Source organism: Heterodontus francisci, chromosome 10 (genome assembly GCF_036365525.1).
Source record: "Heterodontus francisci isolate sHetFra1 chromosome 10, sHetFra1.hap1, whole genome shotgun sequence".
Lineage (NCBI taxonomy): Eukaryota > Metazoa > Chordata > Chondrichthyes > Heterodontiformes > Heterodontidae > Heterodontus > Heterodontus francisci.
The window spans coordinates 80256195-80276396 of record NC_090380.1 but is presented as its reverse complement, the minus strand read 5'-3'; the positions used below and the strand labels follow the sequence as shown (position 1 = coordinate 80276396).

General features: G+C 40.9%; 1 protein-coding gene across 2 annotated transcripts in view; it reads left to right on the top strand.

The window, feature by feature from the left end:
* Positions 1–1790: 1790 nt before the first annotated feature.
* LOC137374169 (protein maelstrom homolog) overlaps positions 1791–20202 on the top strand; it is a 37449-nt gene continuing 19037 nt past the window's right edge. The window contains exons 1-5 of one of the 2 annotated variants that reach the window (XM_068039955.1): positions 1791–1941; positions 4835–4933; positions 6894–6966; positions 12112–12267; positions 14101–14142. In XM_068039955.1, coding sequence (XP_067896056.1) covers positions 1858–1941; positions 4835–4933; positions 6894–6966; positions 12112–12267; positions 14101–14142 — 454 coding nt within the window. In that variant the 5' untranslated portion in view covers positions 1791–1857. Of the gene's footprint in view, positions 1990–4834; positions 4934–6893; positions 6967–12111; positions 12268–14100; positions 14143–20202 lie in introns of both variants that reach the window. The other variant, XM_068039954.1, reaches the window with a different exon arrangement.

Genomic DNA, 20202 nt, shown 5'->3' with positions numbered 1-20202 from the left:
GTCCATCACAAAGACTGCCTGCTTCCATCTATGTAACATCTCCTGTCTCCCTCCCTGTCTCAGCCCATCTGTTTGCTGAAATCCCTTTGTTTTCTCCAGGCTTTTCACAGATGCTGCCAGACCTGCTGAGTGGTTCCAGGATTTCTTGTTTTTATTTCAGATTTCCAGCATCCGCAGTATTTTGCTTTTATTTCAATGGTCTCCTGATCGACCACCGATATTTCACCCTTCATAAACTTAAACTCATCCGAAATTCTGCTGCCATAACCTACCTCGCACATTCACCAATCATCAAACATTGTCTCCCAGTCCACTAAGGCTTCGATTTTAAAATTTGCATGTTTGTGTTCAAATCCCTACATGATCTTACCCTCCCTAATTCTGTAACCTCCTCCAGCGCTACAAACTTCAGAAAACTCTTGGTTCCTCCAACTCTGGGCTCTTGTGCATCCTCCACTTCCTTCATCCCACCATTGGTGGTTGTACCTTCCTCTGTCTGGGCTTTAAGCTTTGGAATTTCCTCTCTAAACCTCTCTCCCATCCTTTAAGATGCCCTTTAAAACCTTCCTCTTTGACCATGTTTTTGGTCACCTATCCTCATGGATCTTTCTTTGGGTTGATTTTTGTCTGATTAAGCTACTTTGAAAAGCTTTGAGACGTTTTATTACATGAAAGGTGCTATATAAATGCAAGTTGTTGTGAATGGGAATGGGGAGAAAGCACCATGCCACCTACTGGTGGAAGGCCTACAACATAATAGGTAAATAGGGTTTTGTCAGTAAAGATGTTTGCATGTCTTTTTTCCATTATAAATGTTGTCATAAAAATCATGACAATAGGAAATAAGCATAATGTGGACTGCAAGTGCAAACCATATACTATTAATAGATTACATAAATTGTCACATCACAGGGACAGGAAAACACTGAGTGCACTTGTTTCAGCTTAGATATTGTTTTAGTAAATTATGATATGCAAAGCAGTTTGCATACCTTATGCTATTAGTGACATAAATGCCTGGCCTTCATCCACTCTAAGCTAGTCATTCCAATCAGAACTTTAAACTAGCCAGACATAGGTCACCAAAGTCATTTGCATATAAAAGGATTGGTTCAGAAAGTGTCTCCAGCAATATTGGTGTTTTCTGTAATATTTTTCATATTTCCCCCATCCTGCCAAAATTAATAGGGTCATTGCTCCAGATGGTAATGGCAGATTTCTTTTGTCCTATACTATGGAAGTGACCTAGTTCTGTTTGGTAACCCAATTGTTTGGCAGGACTTAAAACCCTGGACAAATGTCTTGCAAAATTCACATATACGTAAGAAAATTGATTGCAATTTTTTTTGTAGCGGCCTAAATCACTACGTCTAGAAGCCCAGAAATCCTGACAATCTCTAAACGCAGGAAAGATTAATATTGTGCAGGCAATATCCCCAATGCGGAAAACTAAAGTTAAACAGTGATCAGCGGCATATTTCATCCAAGAAGTATATTGCACTCCAGTGCCCAGCGGTTTGGGAAGAGGAAACACCCTTAAATCCATACTGCTGGATAAGTTTTGAAAAGATCCCCATTATTTTGGGGTGGTAAACTTTGCAATTTAACAATTGCCTTCAAAACCACTCCAATCCAGAATTTGGCACGGTTACTGTGCAGCCTGAAATGCAGTGAATGCACCCAGGGCAGTCAGTCTGTTGTGTTGAGGGTGATTGTTCCCGGGATTCCCGCCCATTTGTGCCGCGTGATCTGGGTGCGGAGCGGAGCAGAGCAGAGCAGAGCAGCCTGGGGTGGGTTAGGTCAGAGCGGATTGGACCGGATCGGGCTGGTTTCTGCGGTAGCGCTTACCTGGTTACAATGCCGCAAAAAAAGCCGCTGAGAAATCCGTTTTATTTCTTCATGCTGGAGGAGATCCCGGAGCTGAGGCGGCAGGGAATCGAGGTGAAGGGGCTGAGGGACGCTGCCCCGCTCTGCAGCTCGGCCTGGGCGGTAAGGAAGGCGTCGAGCCTGGTCTGGGCGCCCCTACACTGCAGGCATTGACCCTGAGTTTCACCATCCAGATCCATGGGCAAAGATCAATAACAGCTTCAAAAAAGTTGACTGTTCCAAAAAAAACCCACTAATGAGTAAAGACCAATGCCCAAGTTCTTGCTTCGAGAGTTATTGAGTGCAATGTGGTTGATGTGGTGTACATGAACTTTCAAAAGGTGTTTGATAAAGTGCCACATAACAGGCTTGTCAGCAAAGTTAAAGCCTATGGAGAAAAAGAGACAGTGTTTGCATGGATACCAGTAGTGGTGAATGTTTTGTTTTTGGACTGGAGGAAGATATGTAGTGAGGTTCCCCAGGGTCAGTATTAGGACCATTGCTTTTCTTGACCTATATTAATAACCTAGACTTGGGTGTACAGGGTGCAATTTCAAAATTTGCAGATAACACAAAACTTTGAAATATTGTGAACTGTGGGAAGATTAACGATAGACTTCAAGAAGGCATAGGCTTGTGGAATGGGGGGAGGGGTGGGGGTACATGTGGCAGATTCAATTTTAATACAGTGAAGTGTGAAATACATTTTGGTAGAAAGAATGAGAAAAGTCTATAAAATAAAGGCTACAATTCTAAAAGGGATGCAAGAGCAGAGGGACCTCGGGGTGTACGTGCACAAATTTGCAAGCCTATGGGGAAAGGGTGGGGGAGTGGGACTAGTTGAGTTGTTCTTGCAGTGAGCTGGCACAGACACATTGCATTGAGATGACCCTAATGTTCAATTTCCTTTCTTTCATTGGACTTCATGCTTTTTGCTGTGAAAGCTGAATCCCAGTGGCTTCATGTGTGATATGAAACCTGGTTGCAATGAAGTGGGACATGGTCTTATCATGACTTGGGTTGCATTGTTCCTAAAGTTCTATCATGGAAGGAAAACATCTGAAGACTACAAGTGCACTTTTGTCAGAGAATTTAGGATTTTTTTAATGAATTCTGGAGGTACAAGATCTGTTTTCTAGGTGCATCTGATTCTAAGATGATGATGTTCATTTTTTTTTATTTCATTGGATTTCAGGCTTTTTATTCCAGGTTTGTTTTCCTGTGAAAACTGTCAAATTTCTCCATTATGACAAAAATTTGCATTTTTAAAATTGTATTAAAAAGCTTGTTTATGATGCTTCTGCCTTAATTCCATTTGTATGTCCCAATCATTTATTTCTCTAACATTTTCAGTTAAAGGTGAAAATATCGGTGTATTTTACTTCCTGGTTTGTTGTCTGTAGAATACTTCAGTGTGATTGGCTGCTTACCTTGCATAATGATATTACTTGCTGGATAACTGGAGATCCCCTCGACTTGGCGTCAGATTGAAACTGCAGTCAGCAAAGGGGAAATCCACGCTAAGGGTCGCTAGAATCTGGGGGCAGTTTTCTTTGAGGTCAGCAGCGAGCATTGTTGCTTCGCTGTTCACTGTGAAATCTGGGCCCATGATTTGTCGATGGGAACGCCAAGTGGTAGTTGGTAATAAACAGTGTGTAGGAGTGGGTGAGCACATCTAATTTTGTTGAAGCAAAATCATGACGCACTGGAGAACTAAATTACATGGATATACCCGTGTGCATTTGTACTTCCCTTCTTACTAATAGTGTGTTTTTTTCTGTCACCATGTGCGTCTTTTGGTTCTGTGTCTGTCACTAGCTGAGAATCCCTTTATATATTCCTGTCACATTTTCTCCCTTGCTTTGTGTTGCTGCTCTATCGCTCCCTGCTCTTGTTCCCTCTTGTTGAGCTTGTTCTGTCTCTCTTTCCTATCTTGAAGTAGCCTTTCTTGAGAAGTTATGTTTTAAGTGCCATGAGCATATTAAGCTACCAGCAGAGTGAGAACCCTTGTTCAAGGAGCCACTCTTTGAACCAAGCAAATGGGTCCAAAAGAGACAGTTGGTCATTCTGAACAGAGGGTTGACATCTGTTACATTGTTGGCTGTGCCAAGCACTGAGCTTCTCAACAGGTATTGAGCTCTCTGACTAGTTATAGTTTAATGTTAGGAGGTAAGGGTGCAGTTGTTGCTTCTGACCTGCCATTCAGTAACCAAATGTAAGTTTTTAAATGAGTATAATTTGCAGATGCTATGAAACTTGGAGAACCAGCGGAATGAACGAACCATACAAGTTTACAGTGCAGAAGGGACGCCCTTGCGTCTGTGAGGGCTCTATCTTGGAGCAATCCAGAACTAATCCCACTGCCTTGCATTTTTCCCAAGTTCTACAGCAAATATTTATCCAATTTTTCCATAAAAGATTCAGTAGTCTTTTTCTCAATTAACTCCTTGTGGCAAAGCATTCCATGCTCTAACAATTGTAGGGAATTGTTTCTTCTCTCCACTCCTGCTCATTGGTTCCATTATCCCCCACCCTTTATCCCTGGCTGACATGAAAAATTCAAGTTGGTCCTGACTACCTATATGCAACACCAAAGGAGATCAACTAATGAGATAAAATCCAACAGTGTTTTCTGTTTCTAACTGTACCTCATGCACACTAATTATAACATTTTAAGTCCCTGTAGTCAGGCTCTTGCACAAACCTCACAACTTTGAAATAAGTTTTGTTTTCCATCTATTGGTCACATGCTCATGTTTGAGACAACAATTGTTTGGTCATATAGGGTCAATTGGGACTTTGCTTTCAATCAGATAAAATTTCTAGGAAAATTCAGCACTCGCCAAATGATAGCTGTCAAGTGGATAAATAAAGCCCAACCTTTTTTTACTTATTTTTAAAAACTAGGAGGTAAGGTGAATAAGTGCAATCTCTATACAATGCTAATGGTATTTATTCTCTATTGAAGTCACTGACAGCGCTGGAAAAAGAGAAGTTTGTACAGATGGCCCATCAATGGAAAACTGAGAAAACCAACAAGACATTGAGCGAACCTACAAGAAAACCGGTCAGCGTGTTTCTGTTGTTACCTTTGGAGGGCTGTGGGTATAATAAACTATGGGATTTATAGAATGAGATTTATACTTTTTTCCTGCCTCCAGTCGTTTTTTTTTCAATTTTTAGACATGAATTTGAGTAACTTCTAATTGGACGATTGCAAAAGGTAAATTAAAATTTTGGGGGTCTGCCATTAGTAGAAGATAACGGCATGAAAAGAAATCCTGAGTTGTGAGAATTTTTCCCCTGGCTTTCCTCCAAGCTCACCCATTGTCTAGTTAGTGTAGTACATCAGAAGGTTCCAGATTTAGTTTTGGTGTGTGCTAACTGAGCTGGTCTAGGGGGTGCTAGTATTTGTGATATTGCAGTTAGCTCAGCAGTTATAGGCATGGACAGGGGGTGGAAATTAGTTCCGATTTCCTGTTCACGATCACCCTTCTGCTGGAATGTATGCTTGTCTGGGCATCACATGGGGACAGGATTAAGATTCGATTGTGACTCCTTCCATAGCTGACTATCTTGCAGACGCACTGTCTATGCTCACACATGAATCCCACATGAAGAATGGTCACTTGGGCAAGGTATCTGAAATTCTCCTTCCTCAGCGCTTCCTTCCGCTCTCCTCTTTTCCTCTGTCTTTCCACCCAACCCCTCCTTTTCTTTCCTTTCCCTGTTGCACAGATCAGTTTCATTATCTCCTACCCATTATCCCTATTTAACAAGAAAGATTTAAACTGCTGTTGACGACCTGTTTGCACTCACCCAGGAGATTGATTAGTTTTAAAATAAAACCCAACAGTATTTTCTGTTTGTTTGAAGGCCGCCTGTATCTCTCACACACTAATTGTAAAATGTTAGGTCCCAAGTAGATTTTGTTTTTATTTTAATTTACTAGACAAATGTATTCTTGCAGAAGTCAGTGCCTTGGAATTAAATATAAAAAGAACTTTCCTTTCTCTTCTTCATTTCTGATAACCAGTTGAATATGATGTTGGAACTGAAACTGCTGCAAGCGGTAGGTTTTCATCATAAATGGTGTATTTTGAGTGCAATGCAACTGCAGCTCATAGAAATTGACTTTTAAAGTTCAGACATGAAATTTAATGTCTGCAGAAGGTGACCTACTTTGTATGAATTTCTAATGTTAGAAAGGGATGATTCTTTCAACTCTCCAATATGAAAAACAGTGATGATAGTTGAAGGCTGTTGAGTACAGCAATGCACCTTCATTTTAGTACATAAGTGCACGGCTCTACTTTCTCTGAACTGAGTGGGATAAATGCCATTTGCCCCATTTCCGGAAATGCTATAGATAATTGCAGTGCCTGGTATGACTATTTGTTTTGACTGACATCTGTACCTCCCTGGAATAGAAATGCACAATGTGAACCCTGCAGATTAATTGTAGCTTTCCATCTGTGTTTTCAGATGTGTGTGACATTAATAGTCCACAGTCTAGCAGACTTTCCAGATAGAATGAAAGGATTTTTGGGGGGTAAAATGAGATTGTTTGTTGGTGCAGTAAGTCTTGACTAGCTAGAAATTTCTTCCTATGCAAGCCAAAGACTACACAGCTGCCTGGAAAACCCCATTTCATGAAGGAGTATTTCCCTAACTTGCCTGTTCCACCTTCAGCAGCAACATTTTCAGCTGTTGTGTCTCTACCCTCTCTGGTATGCTTTTGTAAACCCTGACACTTGACCTCTCCCCTCCACTTTGAAAAGCTTCCTGAAAACCTAGCTGTTTGGCCAAAGCTTTGCTCACTGTTGCTAATCTTTCTCCTAATGTGCTCAGTATCTGTTTCTGCCTCTGTGCAGAACCCTGGGATGTTTTATTAACACGGAGGAAGCTCTAAGTACATTTTGTTTCATATTACTACCCTAATTTATATCATGAATGGGTACCGTGGTCTTTGAGCAGACTTGTTTTTTGTGCCAACTCTCGCCATAATTTATAACTTTCTCTTATAGTTACAGAAACCCATATTCTCTGTAACAGCAAAGGGAATGAGCAATCCACTTACATCCTGGTCTAGTGATGAAGGTATGTCATAAAAGTTGTGTAATTGATCTTTATGCTCAAAAACAGGTTTATTTTTACTATTATGGTGTTCAGTAAGCCTATTTCCTTTGAGTTGGTAATTTCTTCGTTTATTCATGGAATGTGGATGTTGCTGACAAGGCCAGCATTTATTGTCCATTCCGAAATGCACTTGAGAAGGTGTGGGTGAACTGTTTTCTTCGACTGCTGTAGTCTGTGCGTTGGAGATACTGCCACAGTACTGTTAGGGAGGAAGCTCCAGGATTTTGACCCAGCAACGATAAAAGAATGGTGAGAAATTTCCAAGTCAGGATGGTGTTTGAATTGGAGAAGGAACTTAAAGGTGGTTGTTTTTCCGTGCACCTTCTGCCCATGTCCTAAGTGGTAGCGTTCATGGGTTTGGAAATTACAACAAAGAAGCCTTAGTGAGTTGCTGAAATGCATCTTGTAGCTAGTACACACTGCAGCCATGGTGTGCCAATCAAGTGTTGTACCTTTAGGTGGGTGTGTTAGATTTTCAGTACAGCTTGCTAGAGAGAAAATGATGTAACATACCATGTGACTCTCAGTATGCTGCTGATTACCAAACATGTACAAATGTTCTCTTGCAATGTAAAGCCATGCTACTATCTTCAATAAAGGAGCCCACTATTTGTGTTAACTGACCCCTGATATGTGGTTACTGCCTTGATGTCTAAAGTTTTAATAAGCTGAAGGGAAAAAAAACACAACATGGTGTTGAACTTCTTAACTCATCTCATCCAGGCAAGTGAACAGTATTCCATCATACTTGTGACTTGTGCATTGTAGATGGTGGAAAGGCTTTGGGGAGTCAAGAGTTGAATCACTTGTCAAAGAATACCCAGCCTCTGACCTGCTGTTGTAGCCACTGAATTTATATGGCTGGTCCAGTTAAGTTTCTGGTCAATGGTAACCACCAGGATGTTGATGGTAGGGGTTTTTACAATTGACTATCAAGCAGAGGTGGGTAGACTCTCTTGCTGAAGAAAGTCATTGCATGCCACTTGGGGTGTGAATGTTAATCATCAGCCCAAGCCTGAATGTTGTCTAATATGTTAATTATAATGCTGGGTTTTGACCATAAAATAGAAATGACATTGTAACACCACAGTTCTTTTTTCCAGTGCTAATCATACTTGGTCCCTGATGAATAGTTGTGCAACATCAAGAAATTACTTCAAAGCTCTGCAGCCCAAAGTATTTCAGATTCTATTTCAGATTCAATTTCAAATACATGCTGAGTTGATCTCAACAGGAACAGCAGTTGGGGTACTGCAGTTGTTCATGGAGAGACAAGGGAAGAGATTTGAAAAGCATGGTGATTTTGAAAAGTGATTTCCACAGATTGTAAATAGACAAATGCAGTTCCATTATTCAAAAAGGGCAATTGAGCCATACCTGGCTATGACAGACAGCGACTCAAATTTTGCGGTCAGTGGCAAAGGAATAGTAGTTGCTTTCTATTGGGGATCTGTGCTATTCAGTGACGAGGCAGGCAGTAGGCAAGCTGATCAGCCAGTCAGATTGCAGAATTCTCAGAGCAGGAAGTAAAAAGAAGGGACTATAAATCATAGGATGTACAGCACAGTGACAAGTCATTCTGCCCTACCAGTCCATGCTACAGTTTATGCTCCACTTGAGCCTCCGCCTGTCTTTCCTTGTCTAAATCTATTCCCTTCTCCCTCATATGCTTGTCTAGCCTCCCCTTAAATGCATCTGTACTCCCTGTGGTAGTGATTTCCACATTCTCATCACTCTTTGGGTAAAGAAGTTTCTTCTGAATTCCCAGTTGGATTTCTTGATGACTATATTATATTGATGGCCTCTAGTTATGCTCTTGCCCCACTAGTGAAAATGTTCTTTCTATCCACTCTTATCAAAGCCTTTCATAATTTTAAAAACCTCTATTGGGTTATCCCCTCAACCTTCATTTTTCAAGAGAAAAGAGATCCAGCCAGTTCATCCTTTCCTGAAATGTAGAGCCTCTCATTTCTGATATGATGCTTGTATATCTTATCTGCAGCCATTCCAGTGCCTATAATATGGCAGCCAGTACTGCACGCAGTACTCTAAATGTAGTCTAAGCAAGGTTCGATGCATGCTTAGTGTAACTTCTCTATTTTTCAATTCTCTCTCTCTAGCAACAAAGCCTAGTGCTTGTTTTTTTTTATGGCCTTGTTAACCGGTAGTGCAACTTTTAGTGATTGGTGTATTTGTACTCTGATCCCTTTGTTCCTTTATCCCACCTAGACTTGCATTTTCCAAGTAATAAATGACCTCCCTATTCTTCCTACTAAAATGTACTCACATTTATCTGTGTTGAACTTCATTTGCCAATTCTGCAAGTTTATTAATGCCCTCCTGTAATTTGTTGAGTCCCTTCAATATTGACTAACCACCTGATTTGGTATCGTCCGCAAATTTAGAAATTCTGTTTTTGATTCCGAAGTCCAAACCGTTATTGTAAGTTGTGAGCAGCAGTTGTCCCAGCACTGATCTTTGTGGAACACCACTTCCCACCTTCTACCACTCTGCATATTTACCCTTTACTTCCGCTCTCAGCTTTCTGTCTTGAAGCCAACTAGCAATCCATTCTGCCACTTATCCTTTAACTTCGAATTCTCTGACCTCATTCATTAGTCTATTATGGGGCATCTTGTCAAAGGCCTTTTGAAAATCTAGATAAATTACATCTACTGCATTACCATTGTCTACACTCTCTGCCACCTTCTCAAAAAAATTCAATAAGGCTGGTCAAGCAAGATTTGCCCTTTTGAAATCTGCTGACCATTTTTTTTTTGTTTCTAGATGTTCCTCTGTGCCCTTCTTTAGAAGGGATTCCATTATTTTTCTTGTCATAGATATTAAGTTGATGTTTTTAATTCTCTTGACATGTTCTATCCCTCTTCTTAAATATAGCCAGTTCTCTGGCATATGTGTACTAATGCCTCTGCTATCTCTTACCCTAGATTCTTTTAAAATGTGTGGATGCAATCCATCTAGGCTGGGGGTTTTATCCTCTTGAGTTTGATTTAGTTTATTCAATACATCCCCTTTTTTATTTTAAATGCATTTATCTCATTACACATCTCATCATACAATATCATGTCCACCTCTTTTATCCCTCTGGTAAATACCAAAGCAAAATTTAATTAATAATTCTGCCATCTCTCTATTGTTACCTGTGGTATTATCCTGTCTATGCCTTAATGGGCCTATTCCTGTCCAAATCTCTCTATTATTGTGCCTGTAAAATATGATTACTCTTTTGTTTTATGTTCTTTGATAATTTAATTTATGCACATAATTTCATGACATTTAAATCATTGTACAAAAAATGAAATAAAAATTAGAACACACACATAGGGTTAAGGGAGAAATGTAAATATCAAACACAGACTTATTTTTGAGTATTTCTTCTTCAACTTTGCAATTTTTACACGTTTTTGGGGAAAGTGACTCTACACTTGTAAAATTAGTTTAAGGGCCAAAGAGGCTGTTCAGCAGTAATTATGGCTTAGTATACTATTAAAAACTCAGTTGCATGTGATTGAACAAGCATTAACTTTTTAATTGATCCGAACAGCAAGTAAAGTGTGTAAGTAGTTGAAGTCCATGACAAATAAGTGATTTCCAATTGATTCTATTTGTGAAGTCTATACAGTGCACCTTTTGGAGGAGCAAGGTATCTCTGATAGCAACAGTATGATTTCTGCATTTAACTGCACGTGTGGTGCCAGAAGTTGCTGTCAGTTTTACAGATTAATGAGTGTTGATAGCCTCGGCATTATCACTACCTCAGATGAAGGGCCATAAGCTTAACTTCAATAATTGGAAAACTAATGAAATCATTCATTGGCAAAAAAGGGCGAATATTGTATCAGAAATAACCTAACAAATGACAATCAGTGGGGCTTAAGAAGAGGTAGATCTTGCCTGAACAACCTCCTAGATATATAGCTTTTGATGAAGTGACATCCAAAATTGATTGATTGGGGAGAAGGAAAGAACCAAGTGAATAACCTTTAAAGAGCCTTTGATAAAAATGTATGAGAGCCCTTTCTGTTACAAACTAAATCAATGGATATTAAGGTTAATAGCTGGATGTAGGTTGTCAACTAACTAAAGGGACGAAGGCAGACTAATTGTAAAGGGAAGTACATAGAAGGTACTGAATGGGGAGCTAGAATTTGCTAAGGGGGGGGGGGGGAGTTGAAAGAGAACTTAGACTCAGCTGATGTCTCGCTTACTGTTAAAAAAAAAATGAATATGATGCTGATTAATACTGCCACATCAGTTGAGCTTAATTATCGAAAAATCATACTAAAGCTTAAGAATGCCACCTTCAGGTTGTAGCTGGAGTATTGCGACAAGATAAGGAAAGGCCCTCTAGGCCCTGGGTGGAATATAGGAGAAGCAACAAGTCTGATTTGCAATGGAAGAGGGAAGAACTCTTGGGAGCATGAGGCCTGAATCTATAGATGATAGGATTGGTGCATGAAATAGGTTGTTTCAAATAGGCTTTTGTTAAAGTTAACATATTTAACCAGGAAATATGTATAGCTGTATTAATGGTTCTTCCAAAATGATCAAACCTGTTACAATTTACATTGCAAATGTCACTTGCAGTGATTAGAAGGTACTGAACATTAATTGTAACTTGAGAAAAATGGTAGTGGGACTACGTTACTGTTGGGTGATTATCCTTATGATGATCCTAGGAAGGTAAGCTGTTTTCACGATGGTTCAGTGGCAGTTGTAACTTTTGTAAGCGTTTAAATTTGATATCCTTAATTTGTTCATATTCACAAAAATACATAGCTAATCCTCTTCCCCAAAGTAAATAATTAAGGTACCGGATATCATCATTTTGTTTTACCTAGAACTCATGACGCATTAGCTTTGAACTAGCCTTATTTATCTGCGTATCTGAATGAGTTACTGTGGAAATATGCTTGGTAATTGTGACTGGTTATTGAGACATTTTTTATGCACTTTTTCCCTATCTTGGTTTTCTAAATGGTATGTCATTGTAAAATAATGCAATTTATCTTAAAAAGTTACCTTATGTAAAATTTCTATACAGATAATAGTGCGAGTCACAACTATTTTTTTCTTCTCCCAAAGGGGTTTGTGACGAGGTTTTCCATTTTGTCAGTTGTCTGAGCCTGGCAGACCTTCCCCTGAGCTGTGAACAACGCTTCCTTCCTTGTGAAATTGCCTGTATTAAATATTCAATGAAGAATGGCATCACCGATGAGTTTCACTGCTTCATAGATCCAGGTGAATAACTGCACTTTGTTTTATATTAGTGGAATAAGGGAGATGTCATTTTGTTCTTTGCAATAGTTTGGGATGGAAAAAGTTGATAGATTCCTCACTACTAGAATGGTTATACCATTATTAGGTAATGGAACAAATTGGGACTTGGGAACCAAGTCAGACCATTTATATCTAAACCCAGTCCTCTGCCAAGTACTGTTGTACATAATTTTAATGTGATGAAAGAGAGGGAGGAAATGTATTCTGCTATGCAGTATAGTGTTCCGTAAGCTTTATAAATCAGCAGTAACAAGTGAATCTCCAGGAGTATTGCTTACGAAACTGAGGGTATGTTACTGCTAAGCAGCTTGTGGATGGTATCACCTTAAGTATGTGTGTACGCCGCAACTATTTAAACTGTTTAATTATGCCTTGGGGGGCGTGGGGGTGGGGGGGAGGCTGGGCCTGGACCTGGGCAGAGCACTTGCCAGCAATTGTCCCATGTCTTCAAAAACATAGGGTGAGATCTTGCTTTCCAGGAGAGAGTGAGGTGAGAAAAAGGTAAGGAGCCCAATGAATGGGTCTTATGGGGTTGAGATCAGGTATAGGGGAGACGGCTGTGGGTGGATGTATGCTATATAGGGAGGTTGAAGAGTGGGGGCAGTAGTCCATTATTCGATTAGGAATTGGTCCGTGGCAATTCTGTGACTAATAATGTTCATGCAGATTCCGCCCACCTGTCAGATCACTAGAAAGCAACATGTGCTGAATGTGGCCAGAAAATGCATAAAACCTACTCTTGTAATAACTTGCATGGGCTTTTTTTCCCTAAAAAGAACCTTTTATTTTATGGAAATAGCATAGTTACCAAACTCAATTTAGATGTAGTAACACTGGACTTCTTAGAGTGCAATACAGGGTGGAAAATGCTTTGCACAACTTCAAGCTATGATCTTTACACTGGTGGACAACTAACAAAGAAGATATTTCTTCCTAACTAGGTTCTCGGTAAAATTGCTGATATGTAGGGAGCTTTTCTCTGTATACTACAAGAAATATTTTGATTTTATTACACATAGGGCATAGCGGATGTCTTTTCTAATGGGGATCGAAAGAAAACCTCAATGTAACTGAATTTATTGCTTAACCATGGCAACTAGTCAACTTGCATTTAAAACAAAATCATATGGCTGCTTGCCATTCTTCAGATTGCTCTTCATTTGAGTATAGGAGTGGTGAAGGGAGTTATTTTTGGAAGTTATGACCTCCATCATATGTGATGTATTTCTGATGCAATTGATTTAACTGCCATATTACTTTATTTCCTGGGTAAAGAGCCTTTCAGGATAGTGGGTTTGCATATGCCTTAGTTACATGTGTCTAATTTACCATATGTTAAATTTATTTTGAAATATAGTAGTTTGTTTGTGGTCAGTAGGATCAGGCAATTGTAAGGGTTTTTTCTTGCACAATTAGCTTTTGTATAATTTTAGTACTTCAAGGGAGAACTGATCCCTTTATGTAGTAATTTTCTTTTAAGTGGCATTTGGAAATGAGAGATGTAGCTTGCAGTCACTGTGTGTCTATTTTTATATGGGCTGTAGAACTATGTAAAATTGATTTTCTTACCAGGCGCATAAAATCATCTTTCCTTATTGAAATCGCAGAAGAATGTTTGGCTTTAAACCACCTATGTTATTCCAATGCCCCTGCTGGTGTCTTCATACCTAACATTTTTTCTTCAAGTAATTTTCAAAACTTAGAAGTGCTAATGTGTACTGTATACTACACAAACTCTTTAAAGTTGCTTATTTTTTGTTTCCTTCTCCTTCTCTCCCCTCTTCCCTGGTTCAGGCATGATCCCGTGTGGTTTTCGCTACCATTGCCAGGTATCAAGTAAGTAATTGAAAATTCCTGTGTATGAAATAATTACCATTTATATGAACATCTGTGGAGATTGCTACAAGTTAGAGATCAGTAAATCCAGTATAATAAAGAGAAAGAAGTGTATGTAAATCATTGTTTCACCTGGAAGGAGTGTTTGGGGTCTTGGACAGTGAGGATAGAGAAAGTAAAAGGGCAGATGTTGCATCCCCTGTGCCTGCATGGAAAGGTGCCATAGGAAGGAGTGGAGTTGTTGGGGGTGGCCTGAGGAGTGAGGGATAGACCAAATAATTACAGGCCAGTCAGTCTAACCTCAGTAGTGGGCAAATTATTGGAATCGATTCCACGAGACAGGATAAACTGTCACTTAGAAAGGCATGGATTAATCAAGGATAGTCTGAATGGATATGTTAAGGGAAGATCGTGTCTGACTAACTTGATTGAATTTTTTGAAGAAGTAATGAGGGTTGTTGAGGGTAGTGCAGTTGATGAGGTCTACATGGATTTTAGCAAGTCTTTTGACAAGGTCCCACATGGCAGAATGGTTTAAAAAAAAAAATAAAAGCGCATGGGATCCAGGGGGAATGTAGCAAGCTGGATACAAAATTGACTCAGTGGCAGGAAACAAAGGGTACTTGTTAATGAGTGTTTTTGCAACTGGAAGGCTATTTCTAGCGGCGTTCCGCAGGGCTCAGAACTGGGTCCCTGCTTTTTTTGGTACATATTGATGATTTGGACATAAATGTAGGGGACATGATCAAGAAGTTTTCAGATGACACAAAAATTGGCTGCGTGGTTGATAGCGAGGAGGATAGCTGTAGATTGCAGGAAGATAGCAATGGACTGGTTAGATGGGCAGAACAGTGGAAAATGGAATTAAACTCGGAGAATTGTGAGGTGATGCATTTGGGGAGTTCAAACAAAGCAAAAGAATGCACAGTTAATGGGAAAATACTGAAGTGTAGAGGAAGTGAGTGATCTTGGAGTGACTTTCCACAGATCCCTGAAGGTAGCGGGACAGGTCGATAAGGTGGTTAAGAAGGCATATGGAATCCTTTCCTTTAATAGCCGAGGTACAGAATATAAGTGCAGGGATGTTATGCTGGAACTGTATAAATCATTAGTTAGGCTACAACTTGAGTACTATGTGTAGTTCTGGTCACCTCATTACAGAAAGGATTCAGTTGCACTAGAGAGGGTACAGAGGAGATTTATGAGGATGTTGCCAGGACTGGAGAAATGCAGCTATAAGGAAAGATTGGATAGGCTGGGGTTGTTCTCGTCGGAACGGAGGAGGCTGAGGGGAGATCTGATTGAAATGTACAAAAGAGTGAAGAGCTTGTATAGAGTGGATCGGAAGGGCTTATTTACCTTAGCAGAGAGGTCAGTGACTAGGGGGCATAGATTTAAAGTGATTGGTAGAAAAATTAGAAGGGAGATGAGAAAAAGTGTTTTTCACCCAGTGGGTGGTGGGGGTTTGGAACTCACTGCCTGAAAAGCTAGTAGAGGCAGAAACCGTCAACTCATTTAAAAGGTGTCTGGATATGCACCTCAAATGCCGTAACCTGCAGGCTACAGACCAAATGCTGGAAAGTGGGATTAGGCTAGGTGGCTCATTTTTCGGCTGGCGCAGGCACGATGGGCCAAGTGGCCTCTTTCTGAACGGTAAACTTTCTATGACTGGACCAGGGTGTCGCAGAAGGAACAGTCGCTTCGGAATGCTGGAAGGGGTGGGGTAGATCTGTTTGGCATCGTGCTGGAGATGATGGAATTGGTGGAGGATGATTCATTGAATATGGAAGCTGGAGGGGTGGAAGGTGAGGACAAGCAGAACCCTATCATGATTCTGGGAGGGAGGGGAAGGATTGAGAGCACAAGTGCGGGAAATGGGACAGACATGGTCGAGGGCCCTGTAAACCATGTTATCGGGATGGCAGAGTAGTCTTTGGCTGAGGAGAAAGGAAGACATATCAGAATGGATGGTTGCATCATCAGAATAGATGCGATGGAGAGACTGAAAATATGGGATGGATCTTCGCAGGAAGCAGGGTGTGAGGAAGTGTAGTCGAGGTAGTTGTGGGAGCTATTGAGCTTATAGTCAATATTTGTTGATGGCCTATCCCCAGAAATGGAGACAGAGAAGTCAAAGAAGAGAAGAGTCAGATATAGACCTTGTGAAGGTGGGAGAAGGATGGAAATTGGAAGCAAAATTGATTTGATAGAGGTATTCAAAATCATGAGGGGTCTGAACAGATTAGATGGGGAGAAACTGTTCCCATTGGCAGAGGCAAAGGACACTGATTTAAGGTGAATGGGAAAAGAACCGAAGGCAACATAAGGAAAAACCTTCTTTTGAAGGATCTGGAATGCACTGCCTGAGTGTGTGGTGGAGGTGGGTTCAGTTGTGGCTTTCAGAAGGGAATTGGATAATTATCTGAATAGAAAATATTTGCAGAGCTACGGCGAAAGGACGGGGGAGCGGGACTAGCTGAGTTGCTGTTAGAGAGCTGGCACTGATGCGAAGGGCAAAATGGCCGCCTCCTGTGCTGTAACCATTCTTTGTATAATTTCCAGGTTTAGAGTTATGATGGAAGAAACCAGGATGATTAATTATATAGATTGACTGCCAGTCTGTGCATACTGATTAAATAGGTGAAACCTCAGTTGTTTAAATGTTTCTATTTGAATGTGGAATACTGTTAGCAGAATTCACTTTAGCTTTATTCCTATGATGGAACCTTTTCTATTTAGTGGAAAGAGTGCATTTATTTGACCCTAGTTTAATTTCCAGAGGTTTGTACTTTTACTCTAGCTTTAAAAATTGTTTACATAATGGCACATTTTTTCCCAGACTGGTAAAACAGCACTAGGAGGAGTTGAAGCACATTAGTGGAGGAACACGATAATTTCATACGGCCTGCTGCTTAAGTTTGGTCAAGCTGGAGGACTATTGATGCACTTTCTAACAATTGTAGTATGAAATATACTGAGGGGGAAATTCACCCTGAACAGTAGCCCAAGATGGGCACAAAGAATTGGCAGCTGGCGTTAAACCATGTTGGATCGTCTCTGAGTAACATTGTATTCTGAAGTCTCATTTTTGTTGCCTGGATAGGTTGGGGAAGCCTCTCTGCACAGTCCAGCAATAGGTCTGAGAATTCTAGCAGTTAGTTGCATCATTCATAATTTGCCCATTACAAAGGGATTGAGTCTACCAGCTGCGTAAAGGTAAAGAGGAAGAATGTGGAGATGACATCCCCGATACTGCAGTAGCATTCCAGCAGTACGAGCTATTAGGCAAGCAATCATCAACTTTTTCAACTAGGAAGTGTGCATTGCACGCTCAAGACACCAAAAAACCTTGATTAACCCTTGGTTCTGATCAACATTATCCAACTTTAATATCCTTTTCGAGATAATACTTGCAAATATGAATAACTATATGAGAAAGATAACAGCCGCCATTGAAGTATTACACATACATGTTGAATTACCAAATATTTAAATTGTTCATTCCAATTTGTCCAGTCATTATTCTTTACCAATAAAATGTCTTATCATGATTGCCAGTTTTATCTAAAAAAAACCTTCTCACATGTGATCCTAACCTCTTACTGCTACACAATGCTTTTAGTGTCAGGAGATTGGGGTTTATGGCTTAGGCTATATCAACGGAGCACTCGAGGAATGAGGTGGCAGTAATTCTGCTGTCCTTGCCGAACCTGTCTTTTGGTGTCATGTTGCTTGTGCATCCAGGTACACCTAAAAAGTGAGGTGCCAACTTCTGAAGCTACAACACAGGACGACAGGCCTGCTGAGCACTGGAAGCAGCTTGCTATAGACAGAGCTAAGCAATCCCACAATCAACGGATAAGATCAAAGCTCTGTAGTCTTGCCATATCCAGTTGTCAATGGTGGTGGACCATTAAACAACTGCCTGGAAAGGGGGCTGCACAAACATCCCCATCCTCACTGCACGTAGCAAAGGCTATGGGCCCCGACAACATCCCAGCAGTCATGCTAATGACTTGTGCTCCAGAACTAGCTGTGCCTCTAACCAAGCTGTTCTAGTATAGCTGCAACACTGGCATCTACCTGACAATATGGAAAATTGCCCACATATGTCCTGTCCACAAAAAGCAGGACAAATCCAATCCAGCCAATTACCACCCCATTCTACTCTCAATCATCAACAAAGTGATGGAAGGTGTTATTGACAGTTCTATCAAGCAGTACTGAGTCAACAATAATCTGCTGACCAATGCTCAGTTTGGGTTCTGCCAGGACCACTCGGCTCCAGATCTCATTACAAACTTAATCCAAACATGGGCAAAAGAGCTAAATTCCGTAGCTGAGGTGAGAGTGACTGCCCTTGACATCAAGGCGTTTGACGGTGTGGCATCAAGTCCTAGCAAAATTTATATCATTGGGAATCGATGGGGGCGGGGGTGAAACTCCGCTGGTTGGAATTCTACTTAGTACAGAGGAAAATGATTACGGTTGTTGGAGGCCAATCATCTCCGTCCCAAGACATTGCTGCAGGAGTTCCTCAGGATAGTGTCCACAGCCCAACCATCTTCAGCTGCTTCATCAATGACCTTTCCTCCATCATAAGGTAAGAAGTGAGGATGTATGCTGATGATTGCACAGTATTCAGTACCGTTTGTAACATCTCAGATACTGAAGCAATCCTTGCCTGCATGCAGCAAGACCGGGACAACAATCAGTCTTGGCCTGATAAATGGCAAGCAGCATTCGTGCCACACAAGTGTCAGGCAATGACACTCTCCAACAAGAGGGAATCTAATCATCCCATGACGATCAACAACATTACCATTGCTGAATCCCCTGCCATCAACTTTCTGGGGGGGGGGCGCAGTTGACATCAACCAGAAACTGAACTGGACCAGTCATATAAATACTGTGGCTACAAGAGCAGGTCAGAGGCTGGGAATTCTGCAGCGAGTAATGCACCTCCTGACTTCCCAAAGCCTGTCCACCATCTGGCATAAGTCAAGAGTGTGATGGAATACTTCGCACTACTCTAGATGAGTGTGGCTCCGACAACACTGAAGAAGCTGAGCACCATCCAGGACCAAGCAGCTTGCTTGATCAGCACCCCATCCACCAACGTTCACTGCCACCACAGCTGGCATACAGTGGAAGCATGTGTACTGTCTACAAGATGCACTGCAGCAGTTTGCCAAGGCTCTTTTCAATATCCCCTTTCAAATCCACGACCTGTATCACCTAGAAGAACAAGATGCATGGAAACATCACTCCCTGCAAGTTCACCTCCAAGTCGCACACCATACTGAGCTTTCGCACAGTTCTTGGACCTGATAGTCACTGTTTTTCTATCTGTTGTACTTCTTTGTGGAAACAGAATCTATAGTAACTTTTAAAAGCGGAGAAATATTTGAAACAGAAAAATATAAAAGGGTTTGCGGAAAGGACAAAGAAGGGAATAGAACTAAGTGTATAATTCTTTCATAGTGATGCAACATGGATGATGGCCAAATGGTGTCTTGCTGTGCTGTAAGTTCTGAGTTAGGAAAATTCCTTTCTCCCTTGGTTGGCTTATATTTCCAAGCCTGCATCTAACACTGTAATACCAAATTGACCCAAAATATAGAAATAAAACTACTCCTGTATCAGTACTAGTAGTAGGCATCTGTCCATCTTGAAAGGTGATGGCCTGCGCACAGGGTGTGTGGTATTTCTGAGTTGAACATTGCCTGTTGTGGCTGTAGAGGCCAACTCGTGAGTGGCAATCCTTTCCACAGCTGGCACAGATGAATATCGTTGGCCTGCGGTCAACTGATGTTTTTTTCCTTCCAGGCTCTGTCTCCCGCCATCTGGTAGTTTCTTTTGTCCTCTGCTTCTTCCATGCCCTTCCCGACTGACATTCTCCAGGAACTCCAGTCAGCAGCAAGGGCTTCCCATGCATCGACACTGATCCCAGTCAACTTGAGGTCATGCTTGTAGCCATCCTTGTATTGCAGATGTGGGCAGACTTTTGGTCTCATGCTAATAGCAGGCTCACAGCATGTTTTTGGGGATGCGGCTATG